Source organism: Falco biarmicus, chromosome 5, assembly GCF_023638135.1.
Source record: "Falco biarmicus isolate bFalBia1 chromosome 5, bFalBia1.pri, whole genome shotgun sequence".
NCBI lineage: Eukaryota > Metazoa > Chordata > Aves > Falconiformes > Falconidae > Falco > Falco biarmicus.
In genome coordinates this window covers 58028567-58053689 of record NC_079292.1, presented here as the reverse complement: position 1 = coordinate 58053689, position 25123 = coordinate 58028567, and the positions used below count along the sequence as shown (strand labels likewise).

At 50.5% G+C, this 25123-nt stretch overlaps 2 protein-coding genes across 3 annotated transcripts in view; one reads left to right on the top strand and one right to left on the bottom strand.

Moving 5' to 3' along the window:
- The window catches only part of LGALS2 (galectin 2), a 23531-nt gene extending 9753 nt beyond the window's left edge, over positions 1-13778 (bottom strand). Inside the window, exon 1 of the mRNA XM_056339148.1 lies at positions 13586-13778. The gene's annotated coding sequence lies outside the window, so the exon portion shown is untranslated. The remainder of the gene's footprint in view (positions 1-13585) is intronic.
- GGA1 (golgi associated, gamma adaptin ear containing, ARF binding protein 1) lies at positions 13768-24930 on the top strand. 2 transcript variants are annotated; one of them, XM_056339145.1, is made up of 17 exons: positions 13768-13830; positions 14516-14600; positions 14912-14987; positions 15603-15701; positions 17014-17137; positions 17627-17727; positions 18783-18863; positions 19285-19422; positions 19564-19645; positions 20051-20158; positions 20446-20601; positions 21379-21443; positions 21587-21762; positions 21874-22157; positions 22371-22540; positions 22793-22903; positions 23080-24930. In XM_056339145.1, the coding sequence occupies exons 4-17, from the start codon at positions 15618-15620 to the stop codon at positions 23188-23190; spliced, it is 1791 nt and encodes a 596-aa protein (XP_056195120.1). In that variant the 5' UTR covers positions 13768-13830; positions 14516-14600; positions 14912-14987; positions 15603-15617; the 3' UTR covers positions 23191-24930. The 2 variants fall into 2 exon arrangements, with proteins under 2 accessions (XP_056195120.1, XP_056195119.1); XM_056339144.1 differs by lacking the exon at positions 13768-13830 and adding an exon at positions 13838-13989.
- The last annotated feature ends 193 nt before the right edge of the window (positions 24931-25123 follow it).

Below are 25123 nucleotides of genomic sequence, written 5' to 3'. Positions count from 1 at the left end.
CAACCAGCTCTCCCTGTTCCTCTTCTCCCCCCTTCCAGGGGTAAGGGCACCAGAAATACATGAACCCACCGACCTTCAGAGAGAGCCACAGGGAAAAGAGCTGAGCCTGACCCGCTGCAGGAGCACCAAGGACAACCAAAGTGCAGAGGAGGTCCCAGCACTCACCAGCACAAGGAGTGCTACGTTACTTTTTCCCTGCTTCCCAGTGAGGAACTTCATCTCTGTACAGTACTGCAGGGAGTAGGGCAGCAGAAGTTTGCAGTTGCTTTGCACTACCGAGACACCTCCCCTCCCCTTCCAGCATTATAGTGGGCACCAAGGGACACCCTGTGCATTTGAGGACAGCCTGTTTTGCTGGCCAGTCCTATATGGGCATCCTGTCCCTCCTCTGGACTGTTCCTGTGAGCCTCTACTCCTGTTTCTGAACCATCCCACACAGCCGGTAGTACATAAGCCTGCACTTGACCACAGCAGATGTTTACTCTGCTTTCCCAACAGTCGCGCTAGGCTGTTTGCGCTCTCTGGCTTTCCCTTCCCTCCAGTTTGCCCCTCTTATTGCTGTCCTTATTTTCCCCACCACCAGCAACACACCCAGGTTAGGACCTGGTTGTGTCTCTCTGGCTTCCCTCAGGTCTCTTCATGCTGCTCCCCCCAAGAGCCCCACAGCAGCAAAGCAGACACGCAGCTTTAATTGCAGTCACATTCCTAGATGAAGAACACTTGCTCCAGAGAGGGGAAAAGGGTATTACATACTAAATGCTTTGAACACAACTCATGCCAGACAAATCTTACCATATCCCAGGCTGAATAGCCCCAAACATGTTGCCATTCACCACGACAAACAGACTTGCCAAGCCAGGATCAGATAAGAACAATGCAAAGAGGACCGGTGGCTGCAACTGCCAGGCAAGTTCCTATCTGCACGCAAATAGTTTATCTCTTCTGTCAAGATGGGGCACGCATCAATGTCTGCTGCACAACAGCAGGGAAAAGCTAGTGGAGACCTGCTGCCTGGTCCTGAACATGCACGTAGCACTCCTTACAACACTGTCCCTGAGGAGCATCTCTATTACTCACTTGGTCTCATTAGGAAAGGGGCGGGAATCTTTCCTGAACAGCTCTGGCAGAGACGCAGCTCCCTAGGGACTGAGCTCAGGACAAGCTGAAGAATGCCTAGCGCCTGCTCTGGACACCAGCAAGTGTCGGGCCAGCTGCAGAAGTAGCATGGCAGCTAGAGGACAGCCGGAGGGAAGAGGGAAGAGGTCTCATAGCTCTCTCAAGCCACTCTGCGACACTGTTGCTTTCATCCTCATCAACTCCCAGCACGTATCCTCCTTCTGAAATACAGCCAGAGCACCGCTACAGGGAAGCGAGCTACTCAAGATGCAAAGCTACTCTGTCCAAGGAGGGAGGTGGAAAGAAGAGCAGCCTCTGCTGGGAGCATCTCCTCCTTCTGCACAGATGAGGGGAACTTGGGCTGCAATCTGGGGACAACAAAGGTGCAACATGGTTGTGGTGAGACCCAGAACATCAACACTGCCTTTGAAAGGTCCGCTGGGCTGAGGGGAACAGCAGCATGCCACTTGAACACAGCCCTTCCAGGCATGGACAAGGATCCATTCAGATGCACCTGATACTTCTCCTGGCTGGGGAACTCAGCTGTCAGTAGCACATTAAACGGGGGATGCATGAGCTCTGCCCCTGTTCTGCTCCACGAGTGAGTTCCCAAACCTGATGTAGTTTGGGTTGGCAGGGGAAACAGGACAGAGGTGTGTGCATGGTATGGGAAGCCCTTCCAGAGTCGCATGCTCCATGGACAACAGGATGGGCTCCTTGTTCTGCCTGCCTGAGGCCAGAGAGTCAGAGGGACAAATTCAACATGTCTGTGCAATGTTTCCTCAGAGCACCTCTCCCACCCCACAAGGCAGGGTGTCAAATGTGGCCGGTGACCCATAGCATAAGTTGCAGGACGCTGAGTCACAACCCTGTGTTCAGCTGTGCCAAGCAGACAGAGCATTTCCCAGTTTCAGTCTGGCGCACACACTCACCTACAACCTGTTGCATGACATTTCCCATCTTTGGAGAGTGAAAATGTGGGAAAACAGGTGGTAAATATGCAGGCTGCAGGGGACTGCACTTCAAAAACCTGCCTTCAGAGGGGCCTGGATTTACAGGGTGTAGCTGTTTTGCTCCCGGCCCCAAAAGCAAGGAGCAGGGCACAGCTCCCACCCATGGGGTTAAATGCTCGGCTCTGTTGGGAATGTTCCCCAGCCCACGCTGTCCCCCAGCCATGCCTGGCTGGGCACTGCAGCACTACGAGCTAGCACAGGCCAAAACCACGCCAGGAACAGCGGTAATGAGGGCACAGCGCGAGCCACCAGCCCAGGGCAGCACTCAGCCCTGGCCCCATTCCCGTTGCGTTTATTAAGACAGACAAAGCCAGAGGGACCAGAAAGGAGCCTACAAAAGGCCAGGTCCACCCTCGAGAAATCTATGGGCGCAGGCTCTGCATCTCCCTCCTCCACCTCCTCGGTCCCAGTTTTCTTTTCATTCCTAACCCCTCGTCCGTCATGCCCCGGCAGTGGGTTCACTGCGCCCTGCTGCTCCTCGCCTCCGCCACAAGCAGGGCTGAAGCTGGCTGCAGTGCCAAGCAGCAAAAGGATGGGCAGCCAGGCTGGAGGGAGAAAGCCACCGGACTGCCACCTCCTACCGTTTCACAGTCCAGAATTAAGCCAGCACTGAAGTTTCCTAGGGAACCTGAGGCAGCTGCAGCCAAAGCAGGATCACCGGCAATGGGGGATTTTCAAGCCTGGGCCAAAACCCATCTATTCAAGCTCACCAGCTGCCAAACCTGAGCCAGCTGCACAGCCAAGCACACGTGCATTCGGTGCCGGGGCGCCCTGCAGAGGGAATGCCTCCTGCCTGGGCTGTGTTGTAAAAGAGGGGCTGCGCACGGCTGTGTCTCTGAGCTCCCCGGGTGACTAGTACACTAAACATCCCTGGCAAATGCTTCACTAAGTCACACTTCGTTGTCACTGAAATGCAGGGACGTGTTCATCATCCAGGCTTGGGGATTTGTCGCAGCTGGGCTCCCTGATTTGCTCCAGGATGCCTAGTTTCGTGTTGCCGATCTCTGCTTGGATTGTGCTTGGATGCCCGTGAAAAATGACTTTGCAATAGGATTTTTCTCCTCCTTCTCCCTCCTGCTGTTCTTTAGAGCCAAAATGTATCTCAGCAAAATTCAAGACTCTTAAACCATTTTTTTCCCCGGTACGTGTGCTTTCTAGTGATGCCTCGCCCATCTGCTAGCAGTGACACAGCAAGCCAGGGCTACAGCGAGAACGGGCAAATCTGTTCACCTTTCGGAGTGCCTCTCGACACCTGAATCCCGAATGCAGAGTATCGGTAGCAGATCTGTTCCAGCCTGGAGCTGATCTCATCAGCAGTGCAGTGAATGACTTCATCGAGGCTCCCTCTTGTGGGCTCGGGGCCTTCGACGCTCGCTGCAGCGCCATACATGTAAGCAGCTCTCTAACCTGGCAGGTCTTCCTCTCCCTGTTCTGCTTTTGGCTCGTCCAGATACATAACGCACCAGCCCGTAAGCCATGGCTATGACTAGGGCTTCTGTCCCGTCGGTTTTCTTTCATCTTTGCCTGCTGACAGTACTGTTCCTCGGCAGCATGAGTGTTCCCGTGTTCTCAGAGCATCCCCTTACTGTCCCAGACTGTCTTGGGAAGGAGCTATCAGCAACAGCAAATCCAGCTGAGCTCCCCAGGGCAGGTAACAAGGCACTGCCACTCCCTACGCTGCTGCCCACTCGCTCGAGGGATCAAAACAACCCTTGAGTTACTTACCTGGAAGGAGAGCTCGAACACAAGCAGCAGCAAACTGCACAGCTCACCTCTAACTCTGGTATTTGCGTTTCTCGCTTGCCTCGCTGAGCCAGCGGCTCTAATGACAGAACCAAGGTGGGAAGGAAATTTAGTGTACAGAGGTGAAGGCAATTCCCCAGAGGAAGCAAGTGCAATTATTCCCACACTAACAACCGGGGAAACTGAGGCACTGAGCATAGCTGTGCACTGCCTTGAGTCTTGCTCCGAGACACACTTAATTGCAGAGATCTAGCCAGCAGGTTTTCTGATCCCTTATCCAGCATCCTATTTCCTCATTCTGCTCCCGTAGTTGTAGAAAGACGCCTTTGATCACCAGGGACAGGTCTTCCTACAGCAAGAAGGGAAATGCTGAAAGAAATGGAAGGGAGCAATCCTGGTGGATGACTGCATACCACAAGAAAGTGCTGCATATGAAAGGGAAGGAGACATTTCCTATTAGATTAAAGGAACTCAAACCTGCTCTCCCTCTAGAGAAGTATGCAACTCTGTACTTCTCTAATTGCAACCCTTTGCTGGGAAAGGTGCTTAGAAGTATTGCAAAAGGAAGGAGATTAGCCAAGGTCAGGGAATAGCAGGGCTACAAAGCCAGAGGATTGCGTAAGAGGTACGTGGTCCAAGGTGATGTCAGGAGAGGTGCTGCCAGCCCTCTTCCAAGAGAAAGTAGCAGAGGTAAAACCGAGCCAAAACCCCAGGAGCTGGCTGCTGCAGTCAGCCTGAGCAGGAAAACAAGAAAAGAGAACAAAAGACTGCAGTACCAAGCGTCAGGCAAGTGAAAGGTCTCCGGCAGAACGCCTGGCCAAGGAAAGAGGAATGTGACAGGGGAAAGGGAACTTCTTGTCACAGGCCAGTGCCGATGACCCAGCAGGAAGCGCACAAAGCACTCCCTGCCGCACACAAGCGCATCTGAAAAACATTGCAGGGCTTGCATAAACACGCAAGGCAGAGAAACTAAACAAATGTTGGGACAGAGTGGTTTTGGCTGGCTAAAGACGACCTGGTGGGTGGAAAATCCCTCTCTCAGGCGACCTGGTCACTCCTGCAAGGCCACCTTCCTTTCCAACTGAGTGGGACTTAGTCCCCTTTTGCGATTCACCTCGACCATCCACGCAGCTGTTCGTCCAGCCCCGGCTGGCGAGGCAGGAGCTCTCTGCCTGCTGCTACTTTCTGCGAGGCAGCGGGGCCAGCCAAACCTGGGATCCCACATCTCTGCCAGCACACGCTTCCCTCACCTGCACGCCAACTGCCCAGGCCTCCTGCCTGCACCTAATCACTTCCCTCTGCAGCTGGCTATGAGGCAATTATAGTTCCAGCACTTTCATTCTGGAGCGGCGTTAATTGCAACATGGAGCGTCTCACTCCATCCAAATCTAGTTTGGGATTCCAGCTGTCGGTAAATATAAATCAAGGGACAGGAGAAAGGTTTTTCCTCACACGTCATCTTGCCACTGTTACAGGGAGCAAAATTTGGATTTGGATCTCTTTTTTTTGTTGTTGTTGCACTTAGGCTCCTTGTTACATGGAAAGCAGAGGTAACCAAAGGGGGAAGAGACTCGTAAATCTATGAGAAATAAAAGCAAGGTTTGAAAGGCCACTGCTGACACAACTGGTCACGCATGAGTTCAGTCACCATTGTTTGCAACCCGCTGAGAAGAGGCGCAGCCTTCCACTCATCCCAGACTCGCTAACCACTGGGTGTTGCCATAGAGAGGAAAATAAACAACCTTGAGTTTCAGAGGGATCGAAACCTGAGCGAAAGAGGGCTGTGAAACACCAGACTGCAAAATCACTCTTTTAGAGGCACCGATACCGAAAAATCAGAGACAAAATTCTCTAATACTCGGTTTGGAGTGTTAGAAAGTAGGCATTCTTTACTTTCGGCACCAGATACACAGGGGATAAGATCCGCTCAACATGCATACTGACTTTGTTCACTGTTTATATAGCTGATCTATACATATTAATGACATTTCTGAGAAACTATTAGCATATTCATTACAGTTCCATGAACTACTTCTGTCTACATTCTTACTATGCATGTGTAGCCTAATGGGTGGTTTGGGTCATCATCCTTTCTTCATCATCTTCCTCATCTTCTTCTCGCCCTCTTCATGACCTTCTCTTCTTCTGGCCCTGTTTCAGCACTCTTGGCTCATGTCTTGGTTTCGGACCGGTTCTTACCTACTTGGCAGCTAAACTATACAATGCAGCGTAATACTAGTAGCTAACCTACAGTAGAGAGTTGTGCAGCTCAGCCATGTCATGGATATGTAGTTGCAACATTTATAGTTAAGCACACTGGTAAAATTCCTCTGGTATCAATCTCTCCTTTATTTTGATGATTTGCATAAAACAAGTCATCATCCTTCTTACACTTATTCTATTTTAAACTATTCATTTATACTTGCACCTTCAACACAATTCTGTCATATAATTACAGCACTGAATCATAATAGAAGAGAGAAGGTAATTTCCCAATAGTACAGTAATTAAGATGAACAATTTTATTTTTTTTTAACCAGGACAAATTAGGTAGGCATGAGGTAAGTTTGTTCCAAATTTCTTTGAATCCCTAATTAGTGTCATCTTTACCTGTTCACGTAAAATTTTAATTTGTTCCTAAACTATCTGTAAATCAGTAGAAATTCTGCCACTTTAATCCACTTATGTGCAACAACTTGTGCTAATAACTGTACAAACACTTCCCTGTGAGGCTAACAATTCGATTCTGCAGAGCTACCTTTGATAAACTAGACACTTCAACTTGTAGTGCTGGTATTGCATCCAGGGTCCTGTTCTCAATATTTTGTATTACCGATGATATGTTCACGATTGTCTTCTTTAGTCCACTTACCCCTGATTATGGAAGAAACCATATAGCAAAGCTATGGAAGGCTGTGTGTCTGTCTGCGATAGCATTTCAGCTTCTTTTGGTTCGTTTGAAAAAGGCTCTAATCCAATTATCAAACTATTCTTGTGAGATTAGGAATTGAGGTTCCGAGGGCATATGCTCCTTGCCAGCTGGGGGGTGATGTTTTATGAGCAGTATCTCCACATAGCCAGTACCAACCACTTCCTGCCCGGACCGGGAGACCAAGATAATTCGTTCTGTCCATGTGGCTTAATGTAGGTCTCCAAAATGACTTGGTTCTATTACACCCAGGGAAGCAGCCTATAAAGGCTTCATAGTTCCTGTTAGTTACATGATTATCACACCCATCATTTCCAAATTTTAAGTCACTAGTGCTTAAAGAATCATTGCCTGGTCCATATAAACAAAGGGTTGAGTTTTGACCATCTAGCAACATTGTAACCTGTATTTCCCTTTGTCTTTCTTTTGAAAGATACTTGGCCACCAAGGATTCTTAGGGTGTCCTTTGCCATATTCTGGATTGTTATTTCACTGATTGGTATGGGCACTCCTATTAAAGGCAGGTCTTGCCCCCTCCCTGAAGTTGGCAGTTGAGTACAAATCCAACAATCGCTTCTGTTTAAGACATCAGTAACATTTCGGACCAACATTAGGTACAAATTTTAATCCCACCCTACAGTCCAGATCACTTGAGTTACAAGTTCTATGGTTAATAATACCCGATTATACATTTGGCCTTCTAAATTCGAACTTCACTGGAGATTGTTTTTCTATGATTCAGGGTGTAGGGGCCTTCTTTACTGGAGAGTAATGGATCCAAGGCCCTTTTCCCTCTAATTTTACTGTTGTGTTTGTGATCACCCACACCTGATATGGTCTTTTCCTCTTTTTTTCCAATGGTTCCAACGTCCAGGTTTTCAAGCAGACCCAGTCTCCTGACTTGGAAGGGGTGTATTGGAGAATCCAGTCCTGTCTCCCAAGTACCCATAACAGATTTCTGAAGTTCAAAAATTATTTTTCCTAAAGTTATTAGATAATTTTCCAAATAGAATTCCCCTTCCATTACTACATTTCTTGGTACACCTGGGACCTGATAGGGTTTTCCATACATCATTTCAAAGGGTTTTATTTTAATTTTACCCCTGGGTTGCACTCTAATTTTTGATAGAGCTATCAGTAGGGCCTGAACCCAATTTAAATCTGGGGTTTTGGCAAATTTTTTTCAAGTTGTAATTTTAGCGTATGAATCATTCTTTCTACCCTTCTGCTCAATTGTGGGTGGTATGGGACATGAAGTTTTCAAGTAATTCTTAAAAATTTGCTTACTTGTTCTACAATTTTGCAACAAAGTGTGGTCTTCTATCTGATGATAAGCTTTGTGGAACTCCAAATCCAGAAATAATTTCTTTTACCAATACCTTAACTAATTTCCTAGTTTTATTGATGCAACAGGGAAAGGCTTCGGTCACCCAGAAAAGGTATCCACTAAAACCAGTAAATAACTATAATTTTTCTTTCAGGGTAGCTCAGTAAAACTGATTTGCCAGCAATCCCCAGGAAAATGTCCATGTCTGGTAACTCCAAATCAAATCCGGTTCTTTGTCTTTGGGTTGTTTCTTTGGCATATTTCACATCATTCAGTGATTGACTTTACAATTTTCTACATCTTTTTACTCAAAACTGATCTTTGTAGATGTTTAAGTAAATTTTCAGTTCCTCAGTGAGTCTATAAGTGTTTTCTCTGGGCTAATACAGTTGTTATTTGTTGTGGAAGAACAATTCTATTATTTTCAGTAATGGCCCACCCATTTTCTTTTATTGTGGCTGTCAGGGTATTAATCACTTTCCGACCTTCTGCATCATATACTGGGGTTTCAGGTAATTATGACTTTATTTAAAAATGATTTTATATAAAAGGTGGAGACTTTAAGGGAACCAGGACTAACAAGGGCAGATTATTCTTTTCTGCTGCAGCCCATGCTGCTAGATCTGTTTTGCAATTTTCCCTTCCTGTTGTGGTATATATAAACTGTGATTCTTTGTCCCAAAGTAAATTTTCAAGCTTCTTGAATAATCAGAACAGTGGCAGCCACAGCTCTCAAACATCTGGGCCATCTTTTGCTCATTTTGCCTAGTTGCTTAGAAAAATATGTCAAAGGTTTTTTGAAGGAGCCTAACCTCTATGTCAATACTCCCAGTGCAATGGCTTCTTTCTCATAAACAAAGTTCAAAAGGTTTTTCTAGGTCTGGAAGCTCAAGGTCTGGAGCCTTCATGAGGGACTGTTTAGCTTCTTTGAAGGTTGTCCTTCCTGCTGCATTCCACTCCAGATGTGATCCCATCAATCTATTCAAAAGTCTATATAAAGGTTTTACTAGTAGTCCATAGTCAGGCATCCATAATCTGTACCATCCCAGCGCTCCCAGAAACATTCTTAGTTCATGAACAGTCTGTGGTTCTGGGAGTTGGCAAATTGTTTCTTTTCACCCAAAATCAAGAGCATGTTGTCTTTGAGAAATGTCAAACCCCAGGTACTTCATGGTCTGCTTTCCAACCTGGGCTTTGTTTCTTGACACTCTATATCCAGCTAGCCTGGCTTGGCCCAGTATCTCTCCAGTCCAGACCAGGGGAATCTGTGTCCTCCACTTCCACCAGGATTTCCCCTTTCTCTTTTCCATCCCTCTGTAAAGACAGTACTAGCACATGGACATAGTTACCTTCAGGAATCATCATTTTAACACCTTCACCCTTAAATCTGATTGTTGCTTGTAAAGGCTTGGAGGTTCTTGGCAAATACAAAAACTGATGAGTTACCCATTGTTTTCCTATTTGAGATGATATTGGTTTGAGGAACCGTGCTTCTTTGGCTTTCCCTGTTGCACCAATAATTCAAATACCATTGTTTACTGAATACGTTTCCCTGGTATCTACCAAAACCTTAATTTCTGCCTGATCTTCCCCCAGCTTATATATTCAGCATGACATCATATGTTATGGAATATCCCTTTGGCTAGTTTGGGTCAGCTGTCCTGGCCATGTCCCCTCCCAAATTCCCATGCCTCTCCAGTCTTCTCACTGACAGAGCCTGAGAAACTGAAAAGCCCTTGACTTCATATTATTATCATTGTTCTCACACCAAATCCAAAACTCAACACTGCATCAGCTAAAATCAAATCTATTCCAGTCAAACCAAGTACAGTATCCACCCCTTATTCCACATCATGTCACAATTTCTAATATAACCTCATTAACCACCACCACCCTTCCCATCCTTTGATATAATACACAGGTATCATTCCCCTAGTCTGTGGACCACCCCTGTAAAAATGTGTATCCACAAATGTCATTTAGTCCATGAATTTGGGCTCCGTCTGTTATAGTGGTCAGAAGTGGAGAGGTGGTGTGTTGTATGGGGTTATGGGGTACCGAAGTCAGCTCTGGTTGGGTCACTGATGCACTTGCACTGTTTCTTGTAAGGTTTGTCCTCCATTGGTTCAGGTGGTTTCTGTCACACTGGAGTCCCATCCTGTCCAGTACAGCAGCACAGAAACAGCAGCGATGCCCTGGCCACTTTTCAGCCCAGGCCCATCACCATGGCTGTTAACAAAATGTTACCGAGCACAGCACAGTAAGATGATAAGCGGTACAGCAAGCAGTGAAAGCAAAAAGTGGCCACTAATGAGTGCTAGACTCTACAGCAAGGAAGCCCCATGGCAAGCATGGAAATCACACAGAAACCTGATGATTAAAGCTAAACAGCAATAACAGCTATAAATTCAAGCTAGCACATTCCAATCACTTCTGTCGTTATCTCAAAACCTTTGTGAACCACATTGGGCTCCAAAAAGAACTGTTGTGGTTTAATCTTGGCCAGCAACTAAGCACCATGCAGCTGCTCGCTCACTCCCAAGAGTGGGATGGGGGAGAGAATAGAAGAGGAAAAAGTGAGAAAACTCATGGGCTGGGATAAAGACAGTTTAATAGGTAAAGCAAAAGCTGTGCACAGAAGCAAAGCAAAACAAGGAATTCACCCACTGACAGGCGAGTGTCCAGCCATCTCCAGGAAAGCTGGGCTCCATCATGTGTAAGGGTTACTTGGGAAGGCAAACATCATAATGTTGAATGTGTCCCTCTTCCTTTTTCTTCTCCTAATTTTCAATTTTAAACACCTCTGTCCTATATTAAAAGATGAACAACACCTCCTTGGAGGTCTCTCCCAAGAAATTTTCTCATCCTTCACTAATGACAGCACTAAAGGATCACTTGGTGCCAAATTAATTCCACACTGTTTCTGCCACTCAGGATGATCCCGTAAGCTGAAAAACATATCAGCGTATATCACCTCATCCCATTTTCCTTCCCTTTTTAAAACAACATCAATTATAACAAAGTATCATAATCTAAGTTCCATTATTTGGCCACCTACAGCCATTTTCTAACTTATAAAGTGGCCACCACTGATTACAGTATTTAATCAAGCCCACCCACCTGACACTACCTACTGGTGGACCTGTAATCTTTCTCAGAATGTCATTATGTCATTCTTCACCTTAGATATGTTGCATCCCATTTTATCTTAGTATATTATGTCCAATCAAATTCAGAAATACAAATTTCACAAATAACAATGTAACAGCCAAGTAACACAAATCTAAGATAAATAACAGAACCCAGGCACAGACTCAAACCAAGAGTCTAATTCAAGTACCCATGTCACTCACCCAAATGCAGGCACAGACTCAAACAGACAAGAGGAATTAATGTGCCCATGTCACAAACGAGAGTCCAATTCAGGTACCTGTGTCACCAACATGAACACAGGTACAGACTCAAACAAACAATAGTCTAATTCAGGTACCTCTGTTGCCCACATGAACACAGGTACAGACTATCGAATCCAGAGATGCATCTAACTTGCCCTGCAAGACATCTTACAATACTGTGTCTCAACTTATGGGTAGGACTTCAAGTCAAAATTCAAAATCAAAAGAATGCCTTTGTCTTACCAGTGAGGTTCTGCTCATGAGACCAGCAGAGCCAGGATGGGGGTGTCCCCGAGAAATCCTCTTGGTGCTGGCTGGACATCCCATGATTCCGTACTCAGTCCAAGTTCAAAAGCAGGATCCCATACTCATCATCAATTTGATACTAAAAAATTGGAGACAAAACTCTCCAATACTCAGTTTGGAGTGTTAGAAAGCAGGCATTCTTTACATTCAGCGCCAGATAAACAGGATAAATTCCATCCAATATGCATACCGACTTTGTTCACCTTTTATCTTTATATGGCTGATCTATACATATTAATGACATTTCTAAGAAACTATTACCATATTCACTACAGTTCTGTGAACTGCATATCACATCTACACTGTTAATACATATGTGGCCTAATGGGTTGGGGGTCATCTGGTGGTGGTTTGGGAATCTTCATCCTATCTTCATCCTCTTCTTAGTCATCTTCCTCTTTTTCTTCTCTCCCTTTTCATGACCTTCTCTTCTTCTGACCCTGTTTCAGCACTCTTGGCTCATGTCTTGGTTTTGAACTGGTTCTTATCTACTTGGCAACTAAACTATACAATGCAGCGTTCTACTAGTAGCTAAACTACAATAGAGTTGTGCAGCTCAGCCATGTCATGGATACATAGTTGCAACTTTTATGGTTAAGCACGCTGGTAAAATTCCTCTGGTATCAGCATTGCTTTGTGGGTTGGAGAGAAGAGATGCACGCCTTCTACACAGATTCTACATGACCTAGAAGAGTACTATCTAGGCCTCAGTCTCCTAAAGATGACTTAAGGATTCTCAGAAAAAAAAAAAAAACGAAGAGGCAATAGTGACAGGCAAGGCTGACTCATAAGATTAAAATAACACAAATAAAACGTGCCTGGACACAGCAGAGGGAAGGATGTGGCAAGTTTCAATGAAAGGCACTTAAAAAAGGCTTTGTGATGCAAGACAGTAAGAGTTAAAAAAAGAACTACATTCAAGCAGCAAAAAGTACTTTTTAATGGCCAAAAAATCCCCCCCAAAACAATGGCTATCCATAAGGAAAAGACATTAGGTGTGACATGAGGGCAGTTCCCTCGCCTGCCATCTGTGGGATTAGCACTGTAAACCAGTAACCCAGCACAGACCGCCCTGGCTCAGGACATCGGTCTCCAGGATTAGACACCTCCAAGACCAGCCCCTGCGTGGCTTTGAGCACCACCGCTGATACCCCTGAGCACCAGGGACTCTTCAGACAGGTGGAGGCTTCTGCTCCCTAAAGTCATTGAGCTAGCACCTTTCACCAGCATTATTAAAAAAAAAAAAAAAAAAACACAAAACAAAAAACCCAACAAAAAAGTAATAAATCACCACAGGGAGAAACACCCACAGGTTCCTTCCAAGCAGGGCACAGAGGAAAGAAGTGATATTAGAAAGAAGTGATATTAAGTGTCACAGTTAGGACTGGCCTACATTACCAGAGCTGCAAGGAAAGCAAGGACAAACAGGGTTTATATTCCTGGAACCCCTCGCTATTTCCAGGGCCCCACCAAGCTGCACAGCCAGGAAGGCGGTCAGGCCCCGCCAGATCTGCGGCTATTTAAACTTGACGCCGGCCAGGCCAGGCCAGGCCAGGCCAGGCCAACTCGCTTACTAGCACTTACAGTGTGTATATGCCCTAACACTCCCGACACGCTGCGGCGCAGCCCCCGCTCCCCCGCCCGGGCGGCCGGCACCGCGCACGCGCCAGAGCAAGCTGGCTCGTGTCCTTTTAAAGGACACGCCGCTGCCCCGCGGGGCGGAAGTGCTCCATCTCTGTACCGGAAGCGGCCTCACCTGCCAGTATGAGGGTTCTTCCGGGAAGGGCTCGGTCGGCTTGTTTTCGCGTGGCGGCTGGTTTCCGGCGTTCTGGCCTGCTCTGCTCTCGCGTGCCTTTTCCTAGAGGCCTTCCGCTTCCTTCCCCGTCCTGCGCCTTTCTTTACCCTGCGCAGTGAACTCGGTGGACGGGGGGTGTGCTTCAGCAGGGGGCGCGCTGGGAGCGGGGTGTGGCGCTCTGCGCCGCCGACTTCCGCTGCTCTATGGTGAGGCCGTTGGAGCGGCGCTCTAGACCGTTCGGTGCGCTCTCGATGGCTCGGCGGCGCCGGGCCGGGTGGGTGGGCGGCGGCGCGGCGCTGCCCCGCTGAGGAGCCGGCGGGCGGGGCCCTCCGCCATGGAGCCCGAGACGCTGGAGGCGTGCATCAGTGAGTGCGGCCGGGGCCGCCCTGCCCCTCCCGCTGGCACGGCCCGGCCGTGGCGCCAGCAGATCCCGGTCGCCGCTGTCGGCGGGGACGGGTGGCGGGTGGCTGGGGTGAGGGTGCGGGTGTCCGGAGGGCGGGTGGGGGTGCGGGAAGGGGGGCGCTCACGGAGCGGGGGAGCTGGGGAGGGGCTGGGGGTCGTGGTGTAGCGAGGTGTCAGGGCGGGCCCGCCTGCCGGGCTGCTGGGCCACCGTGAGGGGCGGGTGGCCGCGGGGCCCGCGGGTGAGCCCCCGCAGCGGGCAGGTGTCCCCGCAGTGCCGGGGGGGCAGGGCGGCGGTGGCCAGGTGGTTGGTGCACGGGGCTTCTACAGGAGGGGGCAAGCGGACGGAGCGTGGTTTTCCCTTCGGTGCCATCCTCCGCTGAGGCACCTCGTGGAGTTGGCTGGGACTGAGCTGGAGCAATGTTGTCTGTCACCTCCGCAGGGTGGGAGCCTGGGGAGATTTTTCTCACCGTCCTCTTCTCCCACCTGCAGACAAAGCAACAAACCCCCTGAACAAGGACCTGGACTGGGATGGTATCAATGCTTTCTGTGAGCAGCTCAATAAGGAGCTGGAGGGGTAAGTGCTTCGTCCTTTCCCCAGGCTCCTCCAGGTCACAGGCCTGCGTTAGGATCCCCCCCCCCCCCAGTACAATTCAGTGGGGTTGTCCTGAGAGGTGAACAGGCACAAAGCCCCTCGAAGTGAGGGTGGGTGGGGGATCCTGGTCCGCTAATGGAAAGTTCCCCCAGGGTTTTGAGGCATCTTGGTGTCTCGTCAGTGCCTTAAACTTGCAACATGCTTTTCAACCCTGGATTCCAACATAGAAACACAGGTACCAGGCTTTTCATCAACAACTGGCTAGCTTCTTTTTTTTCCCTCACTCATTCCAGTCCTCCGCTTGCTACCCGACTTCTTGCCCACAAGATCCAATCTCCGCAGGAATGGGAAGCTCTTCAGGCCCTCACGGTAAGGACATCTGCAGGCCAGTAGAACTGGATGGAGGGGGGCCAGAGTGTGGACTTGCTCCAGTTTGGAGGAGCACGGGAAGCTGAATTCCCCCTGAGAATGTGCTGGACACCTGGGTCCTTGGGTAGGAGAGGGGCTGAAGGTGGCTCCACAAGAGAGGAGTGGTGACTAGTAGGAAAGGTTTTGTTCCTAGGAAGGCTTATAGCCTGTTGAAGTTGACAGAAAGCTTTTTGGGTTTTGTTGCGGTGGACTTGGTAGTATTAGGTTAATGGTTGGACTCAATGATCTTAAAGGTCTTCTCAAACCTAAATGATTCTGTGATTCTTAATTGTGTTGTGGCTCCATGCTGCAAAAATCTGGTGACTGTGAGCTCTCTAAGGGTATCCCTTTCCATGGGCTGTTGAGCCACCTCTGCAAAGACTGACCCCAGAGAGGAAAATCTTCCTGCCTATTTTTGGGGGGTGCTTGGCCACTTGGGAGGGAAAGGGGCTGGCCCTATGCACTGCTCTTAAGGACAGCCATAGGCTCCGTACCTGGCAAGGGGGGAGCAGGATGGAGCTGGCTCCTGAATCTGTGCTGACCCCATGCTGGGGTTTACCTTGCCCCTCTCCCCAGGTGCTGGAGTCCTGCATGAAGAGTTGTGGCAAACGCTTCCATGATGAGGTGGGCAAGTTCCGCTTCCTCAATGAGCTCATCAAAGTGGTGTCACCCAAGGTAGGTCTTGGCATTGTGCTGGAGGGCACTGGAACCTGGTGGTAGGAAGGCTTTGGGAAGAAGTGGTGGCTGAGCAGAAAGGTTAGACACCCTCTGGGATGTGGGGGAAATAGGACAATGGCAATAGGAGGTCTAGTCCTTGTCCCCTGGTGAGTTTTCTAGTGGGAAGGTGAGCTTTCACCTGTCTGCTAGAGGGTGATCTTGATGCAGCAAGCTGAGGGCCAGCTAGACATGATGCAATCAGCATTTGTGAGACTATTCAGCTCATGTGCGTGCCTGGAGTCACCTTTCTTGCATCTCTGTTGGGCTCTTCCTGTGCTGCATGTGCTCAGGAACCTCCCCCAGCTCTGACATTGTGACCGTGCCTCTCTGGGGTGTCTCAGCCTGGTTGAGACACTCTGAGGGCAAGCCCAGGCCTCGTTAGCAGTGCTCTGGCAAGTCCATCTGAACCACCAAGCCATTACCAGCTCCTGTGCTGATGCTGCTGTTCCTGCAGCAGAACAAGCTGTGCGTGCTCTCCCATTCAGTTAAGGCAGTTAATGCCAGCCAATATAGAGTTAAGGGAACACAGACTAAATATGACTAAGGAAAGCCTTCATCTGCCAGTCACAGCTTGTGATCTGTGATCATGAATAGCCATGGACAGTGACAGCAGCATCTTAAAGTCCTCTTGCTAGATGCCCTGGAGAGTGTCCGCTACCTTAAGCCACTGGCTTCTGGTGGCACGTGCACTGTTTCTACCACCAGTGGCCTCAGCAGACCCATGGGAGAAGGGTGAAGGGTGATTGTATGGCAGGGAGAGAGTGGTAGTGTTTGATCATCTCACCACTGGGTGCTGGTCATCTGGGGAACACCTAGCTCTAAAGGATGCCAGGCACATGTAGAGTGGAGAGTGCCCTTGAGAGAGAGGGCGGGGTCCCGCCCCACCGGGACCATCCCACGGCCCTTTCCCCTCCCAGCCCTGCTGTCCCCTCATTCCTGAAGGGCTGCCTTGCTGAGCAGCTTCTGTTAGCAGTAGCCTTTCCTTCACTAGGCAACAGACCTGCCTGAGCCTTCCCACCTGTTCCTGCATGTTGCTGAGGGGCTGCTGGTGCAGCATTTCTCCCACCTCTTGTGCTTCCTGTGGAGGAAACCAAGCACAGCATAGGACATGTTGCAAGGGCCTCGTGAGCCTTCCTGCTTGCTTCCTCTTTCCTCCTCTTTGTGCCGTTGGGAACTGTCTCACTTCTTCTGGGGGAGGGGAGGAGAGGAACAGGCCAACAGGCTTGCAACGGCTCAGATCAGCTTCAAGGTGCCTCTTCTCTTCATCTAGTATCTTGGAAGCCGGACACCAGAAAAAGTGAAGTCAAAGATCCTGGAGCTGATGTACAGCTGGACATTGGGGCTGCCTCATGAGGTGAAGATCTCGGAAGCCTACCAGATGCTGAAGAAACAAGGTGAGAGGCAGAGGTTTGAAAGGGGATGGTGCGCTCTCCCTCATTTTTTATCTGGGCAGAATCTGAAACAGATTCTCCCTTTCCTGTGCCCAGACCCAGCACATCCATCAGTCTAGCTCAGCACCAGGGGTTGGTGAAGGAGAGGCTGCCCAGGGGCTCCTAGCTGGGAAGAGAGAGTTGCTGGTGGTCTGAGTTGCTTTATGGGTTGGAGGGAACATCTGCGTGCCCCGACAGGAGATGGGACACTGGAGAGGTCTGGGGATGAAGGGCTGCAAATGCTTTGGCAGTTGATGCTGGGTTTTTCTAAAAGAGGACACTGATGGGGAGTAGAGGGCAGTCCTGGATCTTGGGTAGTGGGAGCAAACCCACGCATCCTCAGTCACAGCTGCGTTTGGTGGGCCATTAGGGAAGAAAAGACCTAGGTGGCAGTGCCATCCCCCAGTGGGTGAGTGTCCTCCTGACCTCTCCATTGGTGTCTGTCTGCTGCAGGGATTGTGAAGTGTGACCCAAAGCTGCCTGATGACACTCCTTTTCCACCACCTCCCCCTCGGCCCAAGAACATAATCTTTGATGATGAAGAGAAATCCAAGGTAAGGGCTCTGTGCAAGGAGAAGGACAGCAGGCAACATCTTCCCTGCTTCAGGATCTGCTGTCCCCCTGAGGTGGAGGTCCAGAAAGAGTCAAGGCCCCTGCTCCACATGCTGTCCTTCAGAAAATGCACCACAGGAATGCTGAGGGCCTGCTCCAAAATCACGACAAAGGGAAGTGCCAGAGATGGGGCATGTGATGGGTCTGTTTGACCTTTGGAGTGCTTGCTTAGCTGCAGGATGGTGAAGCACTGACATTAGCCAGCAGGCTGTGGGAGGTTACTGCTGTGCATTCTCCAGGCTTCTGAGTTATCTGGCCATGAGGGTTAAATCTCAGCCCCAGATGCTGCTGCTGTCTCTTCCCCACCACCACCACTGCAATCTGCTTATCGCCCAGCCACTTATACCCTCCCGGACCCATCCTATATTGCCTTTCCGTCAGAATTGTGTCACCACTCGGACAAACCTCTGCATTATCAGTGCTGATATATTTAAGCAGGAATTAGGCTCCTCTGGGTCTAGTTCTGCAGTAGAGGTGTGGTGCTGGTTTGCTACAGGGCCTATATTTTGCATCTGTGGGTCACAGTGTGCAAATGAGGATTTGTAGGTGGCCAGTTCACTGACTGCAGAGGGGGAGAGAAAGTGAGAGCTCTTCCTCTTCACCAGCTGCACCTGTGAAGAGGTCTGAGTAGGAATCCATTACATTCCCATGGCAATTCCTGCATAAACCAGGCTTTGTCTCTTTCTCAGTACTATGCTGCTGTGCTCCAGGGTCTCCATGATGTGTATTGGGCGCGAAGGAGCAGGTTTTGAATGCAGGGGATCTTCAGGGAAAGACCTGTCTTACATAACCAGAACCACAATGGGAAAAGGAAGACCAGTTGTACTTCTCTCCCTGGCCTCTGGTAGCCCACAAGGGGCTTTCAAATAACGGGCATTGTCTGCTGCCTCTGACACATATGAGTTTGGGGCAAGGACAATTACTGGCTCTAGTGTTGCAAGAATGACTGTGGCTGCCACCCCTCAGCCTGGGCTCAGAGATGCCCTCTCTTTTGCAGATACTGGCTCGTCTCCTGAAAAGTTCCCATCCTGAGGACCTCCGGGCTGCCAACAAGCTCATCAAGGAGATGGTTCAGGAGGTGTGACTGGGGAAAAGAGAGGCTGGGGGGTCATGGTCTGGGTGGCAATGGTTGGCACCGAGGGAGCAGTGTCTCTCTGTCCTCCTGCAGACATACAGAGCTTCTGCCCAGAATTTTGCAGCAGCAGCTGCTAAAGAGTCTGTGTGATTTCTGCCATCCCTTGGCTACTTGGAGGAATGGCTTTGGGTGCTTTCTGTGGCCCAAGCCCTGCTGCAGCATTAGATCTGTGGCAATTCCATCCCTGTTTGGCAAGTGCCAGCCCAGAGGTGATCTGGACTTTTCCACTGGAGTGGGAGCTGTTTTGAGGGCAGCATTGCTATGCCATAGTCCAGGGAGTTGGTGTATTGGCTAGTCCAGCCTTCCTCCTCTCCAAGCTGCAGACAAGAGCAAGGGCATCCTCCCCCATGTGCTTCCGTTCCAGGACCAGAAGCGCATGGAGAAGATCTCCAAGAGGGTGAATGCCATTGAGGAGGTGAACAACAATGTGAAGCTGCTGACAGAGATGGTGACAAACTACAGCAAGGGGGAGACAATGGAAAGCAATGAGGACCTAATGAAGGTAAGGAAAGGCCATCCCAGCATCCTCCCTGGGCTTACCAGAGATGGGTGACCCTTATCCCCCAAGTTCCTCCTGCCAGTTTTGTACCTCCAGCTGAGCATCCCGGTGCTTGCCTCGGCACCCCTTTCCTCTCTCCCCCAGGAGCTGTATCAGCGCTGTGAGCGTATGAGGCCCATGCTCTTCCGGCTCGCCAGTGACACAGAAGACAATGATGAAGCTCTGGGTAAGTGTATCTGGCCTTTCCCATTCTGTCTCCTTCCATCTTCGTGGGCTGCCCATGGCGCGGCATCTGTCAGCAACTGTTGCTCTGTTTTGGGTGGCCGTTCACTGTAGGTTAGTTTATGGCTTGGCCCTAAGTGGGGACACGTGGCAGCAACCAGCAGCGTTACAGGCTTCCTCCGCTTCATTGTAGTAATGATGCTTGAGCTTGTCCTGCTGAAACTGCCATGGAGGTATCAGCATACCCTGGTGCAGTCTGCAGCAACAACTGCAGAAACACCATCTGCAGTAGGCTGTTAACAGCTCCCTGGGCCTTGGTTTGAAGGAGTAAACAGAGTTGGGTTATAAAAGTCACTTTCTTTGTTTCTTCGCAGTTTTCAAACTTAACTTCCTACCTGTTCCATTTCAGCGGAGATCCTGCAAGCCAATGACAATCTGACACAGGTGATCAATCTCTACAAGCAGCTTGTAAGGGGAGAAGAGATCAATGGGGAGACGGTGGCTGGTCCCCTTCGAGGTGAGACTTGGGGAATGGGGACAGGAAGGTCAAGCAGAGGGGACTGTATTGCTGGTTTCCTGTAATGTAAGACGAGACGGAGAGATGTGGAAAGGTGAAAATTGCAGGTCAGAGTGGAGCTGGTGAGATGAAGAAGTGGCTTGTGGAAATGACTGATGTGTGAAGAGAGGGAATTGGAGGGGGGAGCAGAGGGGGAGTTTCCTCTCCCAGGTGGGAGAAAGGAGGGGAACTGGCCTCAGCACACTGGATAAGGACTGGATAAGGTGTCTCAGCTTGTTCCTTTGCAGGCAGCACCTCAGCGCTTCTGGATCTGTCAGGCCTGGATCTTCCAGCAACAGGCCCTTCCTACCCAGCCTTGCCCACCCTTTCAGGTGGCTCAGCAGTCCCTGTGCCTGACCAAGCTGGCTCTGTCTCCTTGCTGGATGATGAACTCATGTCTTTAGGTGAGAAATTCAGAGCAAAAGCTCTTTATTCTCTCCTTGACTCTGGACAGTCTGCATGGATGGTTCTCCTTGTGGCAGGAACTTGAATAAGGGGGAGCTCTGGGAGAGGTGAATAATGAAAGACCAAGAAATGTCCTTCATTTAGTGTGATGGAGAAGGAGGGGAGGACCTTGCTATGATTCTGAACTTCAGTACGGTGGTGTTTTCCAGGCTGGTCAGAGACAGCCTGCAGGGATGTGGCCTCTGATTTGCTGTGGGAAAACTGACCTGGCAAGTAAATCAGGAGTGATGCAATGGCCATCCCCTGATAGGATCACAAGGGTGGATCGCCCCCAGCATCTCATGTTTACTCCTTGCAGTTGAAGTCATGAGCTGACAACAGATGCATGGGACTTCCAAAACTGTTCACTTGGAAATCTTGTGAGGTGTGAACCCTAGAAGGCTCAAGAGTCCTGCTTTTCCCAACAAAGTGTTTGTTTCCTAAGATGGGTGCTTTTGGGTACAGCAGCATGAAGTAGACGATGTGGTCAGTCAGGCTTGTCAGCCCAGTAGTATTCACTTCTCTGCCAATTGCAGTGAGAACTAGACTGTAAATGAGGGTCTCGGGGCAGAAAAAACACTGTCACCCTTCTGGCTCTCCCCCGTGCAAGAACGGGGACCAGAGACAGAGACCACATTGGTGGTTCTGTCCTGCTGCTTCTGTGTCTCACTCAGGCCCCATTTAATGCTCTTACCCACTTGGTAGCTAGGCTTCATGTTTGGTTTTACCCCCGGCAGGCCTAAATGACCCACCACCACATCCTACCCAGGCTGGTGACAGCAGTGGCTGGAACAGCTTCCAGGTAACATGCTGGGAGCCAGGGCAGAGGGTGGGAAGGGTGGTTAGAACAACAAATGGAGTAGGTGGGGGCACGTCCCACATCTGAGAGTTGGTGCTGATAACGCAACCCTGCTTGGGGGGCTCTCCTGTGCACTCTTTTTACAGTCATCAGATAGCAACGAGCTCAGTCTCACCCCTATCGTGGCGACACCACCAGTCAAAACAGATGCTGGTGCGTCCTCCCCCAAACCTCCTTTCACCAGTGGCCTGGATGACCTGGACCTCCTGGGCAAGACTCTGCTGCAACAGTCTTTGCCTCCAGAGTCTCAACAAGTGCGATGGTAAGCAGGGGTAGTGCAGTCTCACATCTCTCCCCATTATTTCCATTTTGGGGGTGCTGGACACGACATTTCAGTGCCCTGTTCTGCTCCTTGCCCTCTCTCTCCCTACAGGGAGAAGCAGCAGCCACCCCCCCGGCTCACCCTGAGGGATCTCCAGAACAGGAGCAGCTCTGGCACTACGGCCCACAATCCCAGCACTCTGCCCATGCTCCAGAGTGTTTCTCCGAACCCTACACTGCCCCTGACCTCAGAGCTGTCTGCTCCTGCTACGCTTCCAAAAGCTGCTACCACACCAACAGGAAGTACTGCAGTCCCACCACGGCCTCCTGCCACCACACTGCCCCAGGAGATCTTGCTGGCCAACATCACTGTGCCTCTGGAGTCAATCAAACCCAGTGAGCTGGGGCAACAGAGGGGGGCAAGCTTAGGGGGAACAAATTGTGCACATGGAAGGGAAGAATGTGAGGAAACTTCTTGCCTGTTGGATTTTGTGAAGGTTGAGGAGGAGTGGTGTCTGTCACTCACATGGAGTTTGGGTGATGGGGAAATGTTACTACAGGGCCAGTTCCCTCCTGGTTGACTGCTGCCTGTCCCTGCCTTTCCCACAGGCAGCATCCTCCCTGTGACAGTGTATGATCAGCATGGCTTCCGTGTCCTCTTCCACTTTGCTAAGGATGCCCTGCCAGAGAGGCCTGATGTGCTTGTGGTGGTGATTTCTATGCTTAGCACAGCCCCGCAGCCCATCCGCAACATTGTCTTTCAGTCTGCCGTCCCCAAGGTAAGGCAACGGCTGGGTCTTGAGGTCCCCAGATTGGGCCAAAGTGTGATTCTACTTTTGCAGGAAAGGCAGGGTGGTGGGTTCAAACAGCTCTGTGGGGCTGAGAGTGAGTTATGTTGCCTTCAGATTAGCAGGAACCAGCATGTTGATTTTCTTTTTGACTAGACAATGGAAGCTCCCTAAATACGGGAGCAGGGCCTCTGGCTGCCAAGTCCCTCTCAGGAATGTGAGATTCTCTTTTTCTCTCTCTAGGTGATGAAGGTGAAGCTACAGCCTCCCTCAGGCACGGAGCTGCCGGCATTCAACCCCATTGTCCACCCCAGTGCCATCACACAAGTCCTGCTGCTTGCTAACCCACAGAAGGTAATAACACCGTCCTTGGGGCATGAGGAGAGGCTGGTCTTACTGCTTGGGCAAAGCCTGCCTACCCTGTCCTGTTCCCTCTGCTGTCTGCAGCTTCCGAGAGACCTGAATGCTTTGTGCCTCATACCTTTCTTCCCTTCTCTTCTGACTGCTTATCCTTTCTCCCCCATGTCCAGGAGAAAGTGAGGCTACGGTACAAGCTGACCTTCACCATGGGAGAGCAAACCTACAATGAAATGGGGGATGTGGACCAGTTCCCCCCGCCAGAGTCCTGGGGAAACCTCTAGGGCTGCACATGGCAGGCACTACTTTGCAGAGTCCTTGAGAAGCCAGCCCTGTGGGGCTGGAGCAGCCTGAGGAGATGGGGAGGGGGGGGGGGGGGTGCACTGCTCACACTCCATCCTCCAGATGGCTGGGCAAGGGCCAGAGGGAGCATGCCTCAAGGAGGAGAGCAGAGACACCAGGAGATGTTCATCCAACAAGACTACTAGGAGTGGAGTGGAAAGCTTTGTGTGGGTGAACAGTTGCCTTCCCTGCTCTTCCCAAAGGCAACACTCCCTCCCGACCTGTCCAGCTTCTCTTCTAACCCTGCTTTCCCCCTCTAGGTGCAGTGGGGAACAAGGATGGGGAGCTTTAACAGCCTCAGCCTGGGGCAAGGCCTAACAAAGGAAGATCCTTTTCCTTGACTGTCCCCTCTATGCTTCCCAGCCCTTCAGCCGCTTTGCGCTCGGTGTGCTCCCTCTTGTTCCCCTCCGCTCTTTGGAGTTGGGCCTCAGCCACTCCCTGTCTGGTCAGAGCACACTGGAGCTGCTGTGGAACAAGGCTGGACAGAGACTAGGTGTCTCTCCAGTACCGGAGAGCAGGCAGCTGTCCTTGCTTTGGAGGGGTCAGTGGGAGGCCATCTTCCTATATCTTCCTCCTTCCCGCTGCTTACAGAACTGTTGGTGGGAGGTGGGCCCTGGGCTGGGACCCCAGGGGCTGGGAAGTGCTTGCTCTGTGCCTTCCCAGCCCCTTCGGCAGGAGCTCCTGGGCACTGAGCCTCTGCAGCAAGGAAGCCCACACCCTTCCCAGACACTTCATCTGCCACAGCAAGCTTTGGGGGCTCTGTCAGACTTTGTCCCGTGTGCCAGCCCTGAGGGGCGTGCTGTGGTGAGGTGAGTCGCCACACAGCCTCCTTGCCAGACAGGGAGAGGAAGCAGCACGTTGTCTTCCTCTGCCCTGGCTGGGCTGGAGAGCTTGGTGTGGCATGGGGCTTTCTCAGCTCTTCAGTGTCTTCTCGGGGTGAGGTAGGTGATGGGCTGGGGGTTGGCGAGAGACTGGAGCCCAGCCCATCACCAGGGGACACTGCTAAGCTTGGCATTGGGATCCCAGGTCTGCAAGGGGGGGTGGGGGGTGCGGGTGGGCGTACAGCTGTGCCTTGCACACCCTTGCCCGCAGCCGTGGGCAGGCCTGGCTCCCTGCGGTGAGGAGAGGGCTTGCCCCAGCCACCTGATCACTGTGACACAAGAGCAGGGATCTGCAGGCACGGAAGAGACCAGGGGTGGCATGTCCCAAGCACTCCCCATCCCAACAGGACTCATGACCGCAGGAGGTGCTTCCCATCCCTAAGCTGGTTTTAAGAGGGCTTGATCTTAAAAGCAGGGGCAAGCTGTGCCCTGCATTGGCTTGCCAGAGGTACAAGGAGGCCTGTGAAAGATGGAGGTGAGCAGGTTGTCTCGCACTCTTGGCTTGGGGACAGCAAAGGTGAGGTGTCTTGGAGCTGGGCACAGCACGTGGTAGGAGGAGAGGGGGAAGCAAGGTCTTTATGCTGGGGTTCTGCTGTGTCTTACTTCCCTTTCTGGTCTCTTTTCAGGGTTTTGTATGGGTTTTTTCTTTGCAGATCTTGTTTGGTTCTTGAACAGACTTGTATATATTTTCAGTGCAAAATTCTGTAAATGGAAGAAAACAAACAAACAAAAAGATTTAAAATTAAACGCCCGGTGCGAAGAATCTGCTGTATTTATGGGAAATAAAGAATTCTTTACTGATCCTGGCCCTCTGATTTTGACCCAAGGCATGCATTTTCCCCTTGCCTTTCCTGACCCCTAAGGAGCTCTTTCCACCCTGCAAGGGGCTGTTTGCAGCTCAGATCCTGCCCCTGTAATCATCCCCCGGTCACCTGGGCCCTTGTCACTATGATTTCCCCACTCCCATGAGCAGGGAGAGGGGATGGTGGAAGTC

Coding starts and splice junctions, on each gene's coding strand:
- GGA1 (XM_056339144.1), top strand. CDS start 13,959: ATGGAGCCCGAGACGCTGGAGGCGTGCATCA. Junction 17,138..17,626: donor CCAGATGCTGAAGAAACAAG/GTGAGAGGCAGA, acceptor TGTCTGCTGCAG/GGATTGTGAAGTGTGACCCA. Junction 19,423..19,563: donor GCAATGAGGACCTAATGAAG/GTAAGGAAAGGC, acceptor TCTCTCCCCCAG/GAGCTGTATCAGCGCTGTGA.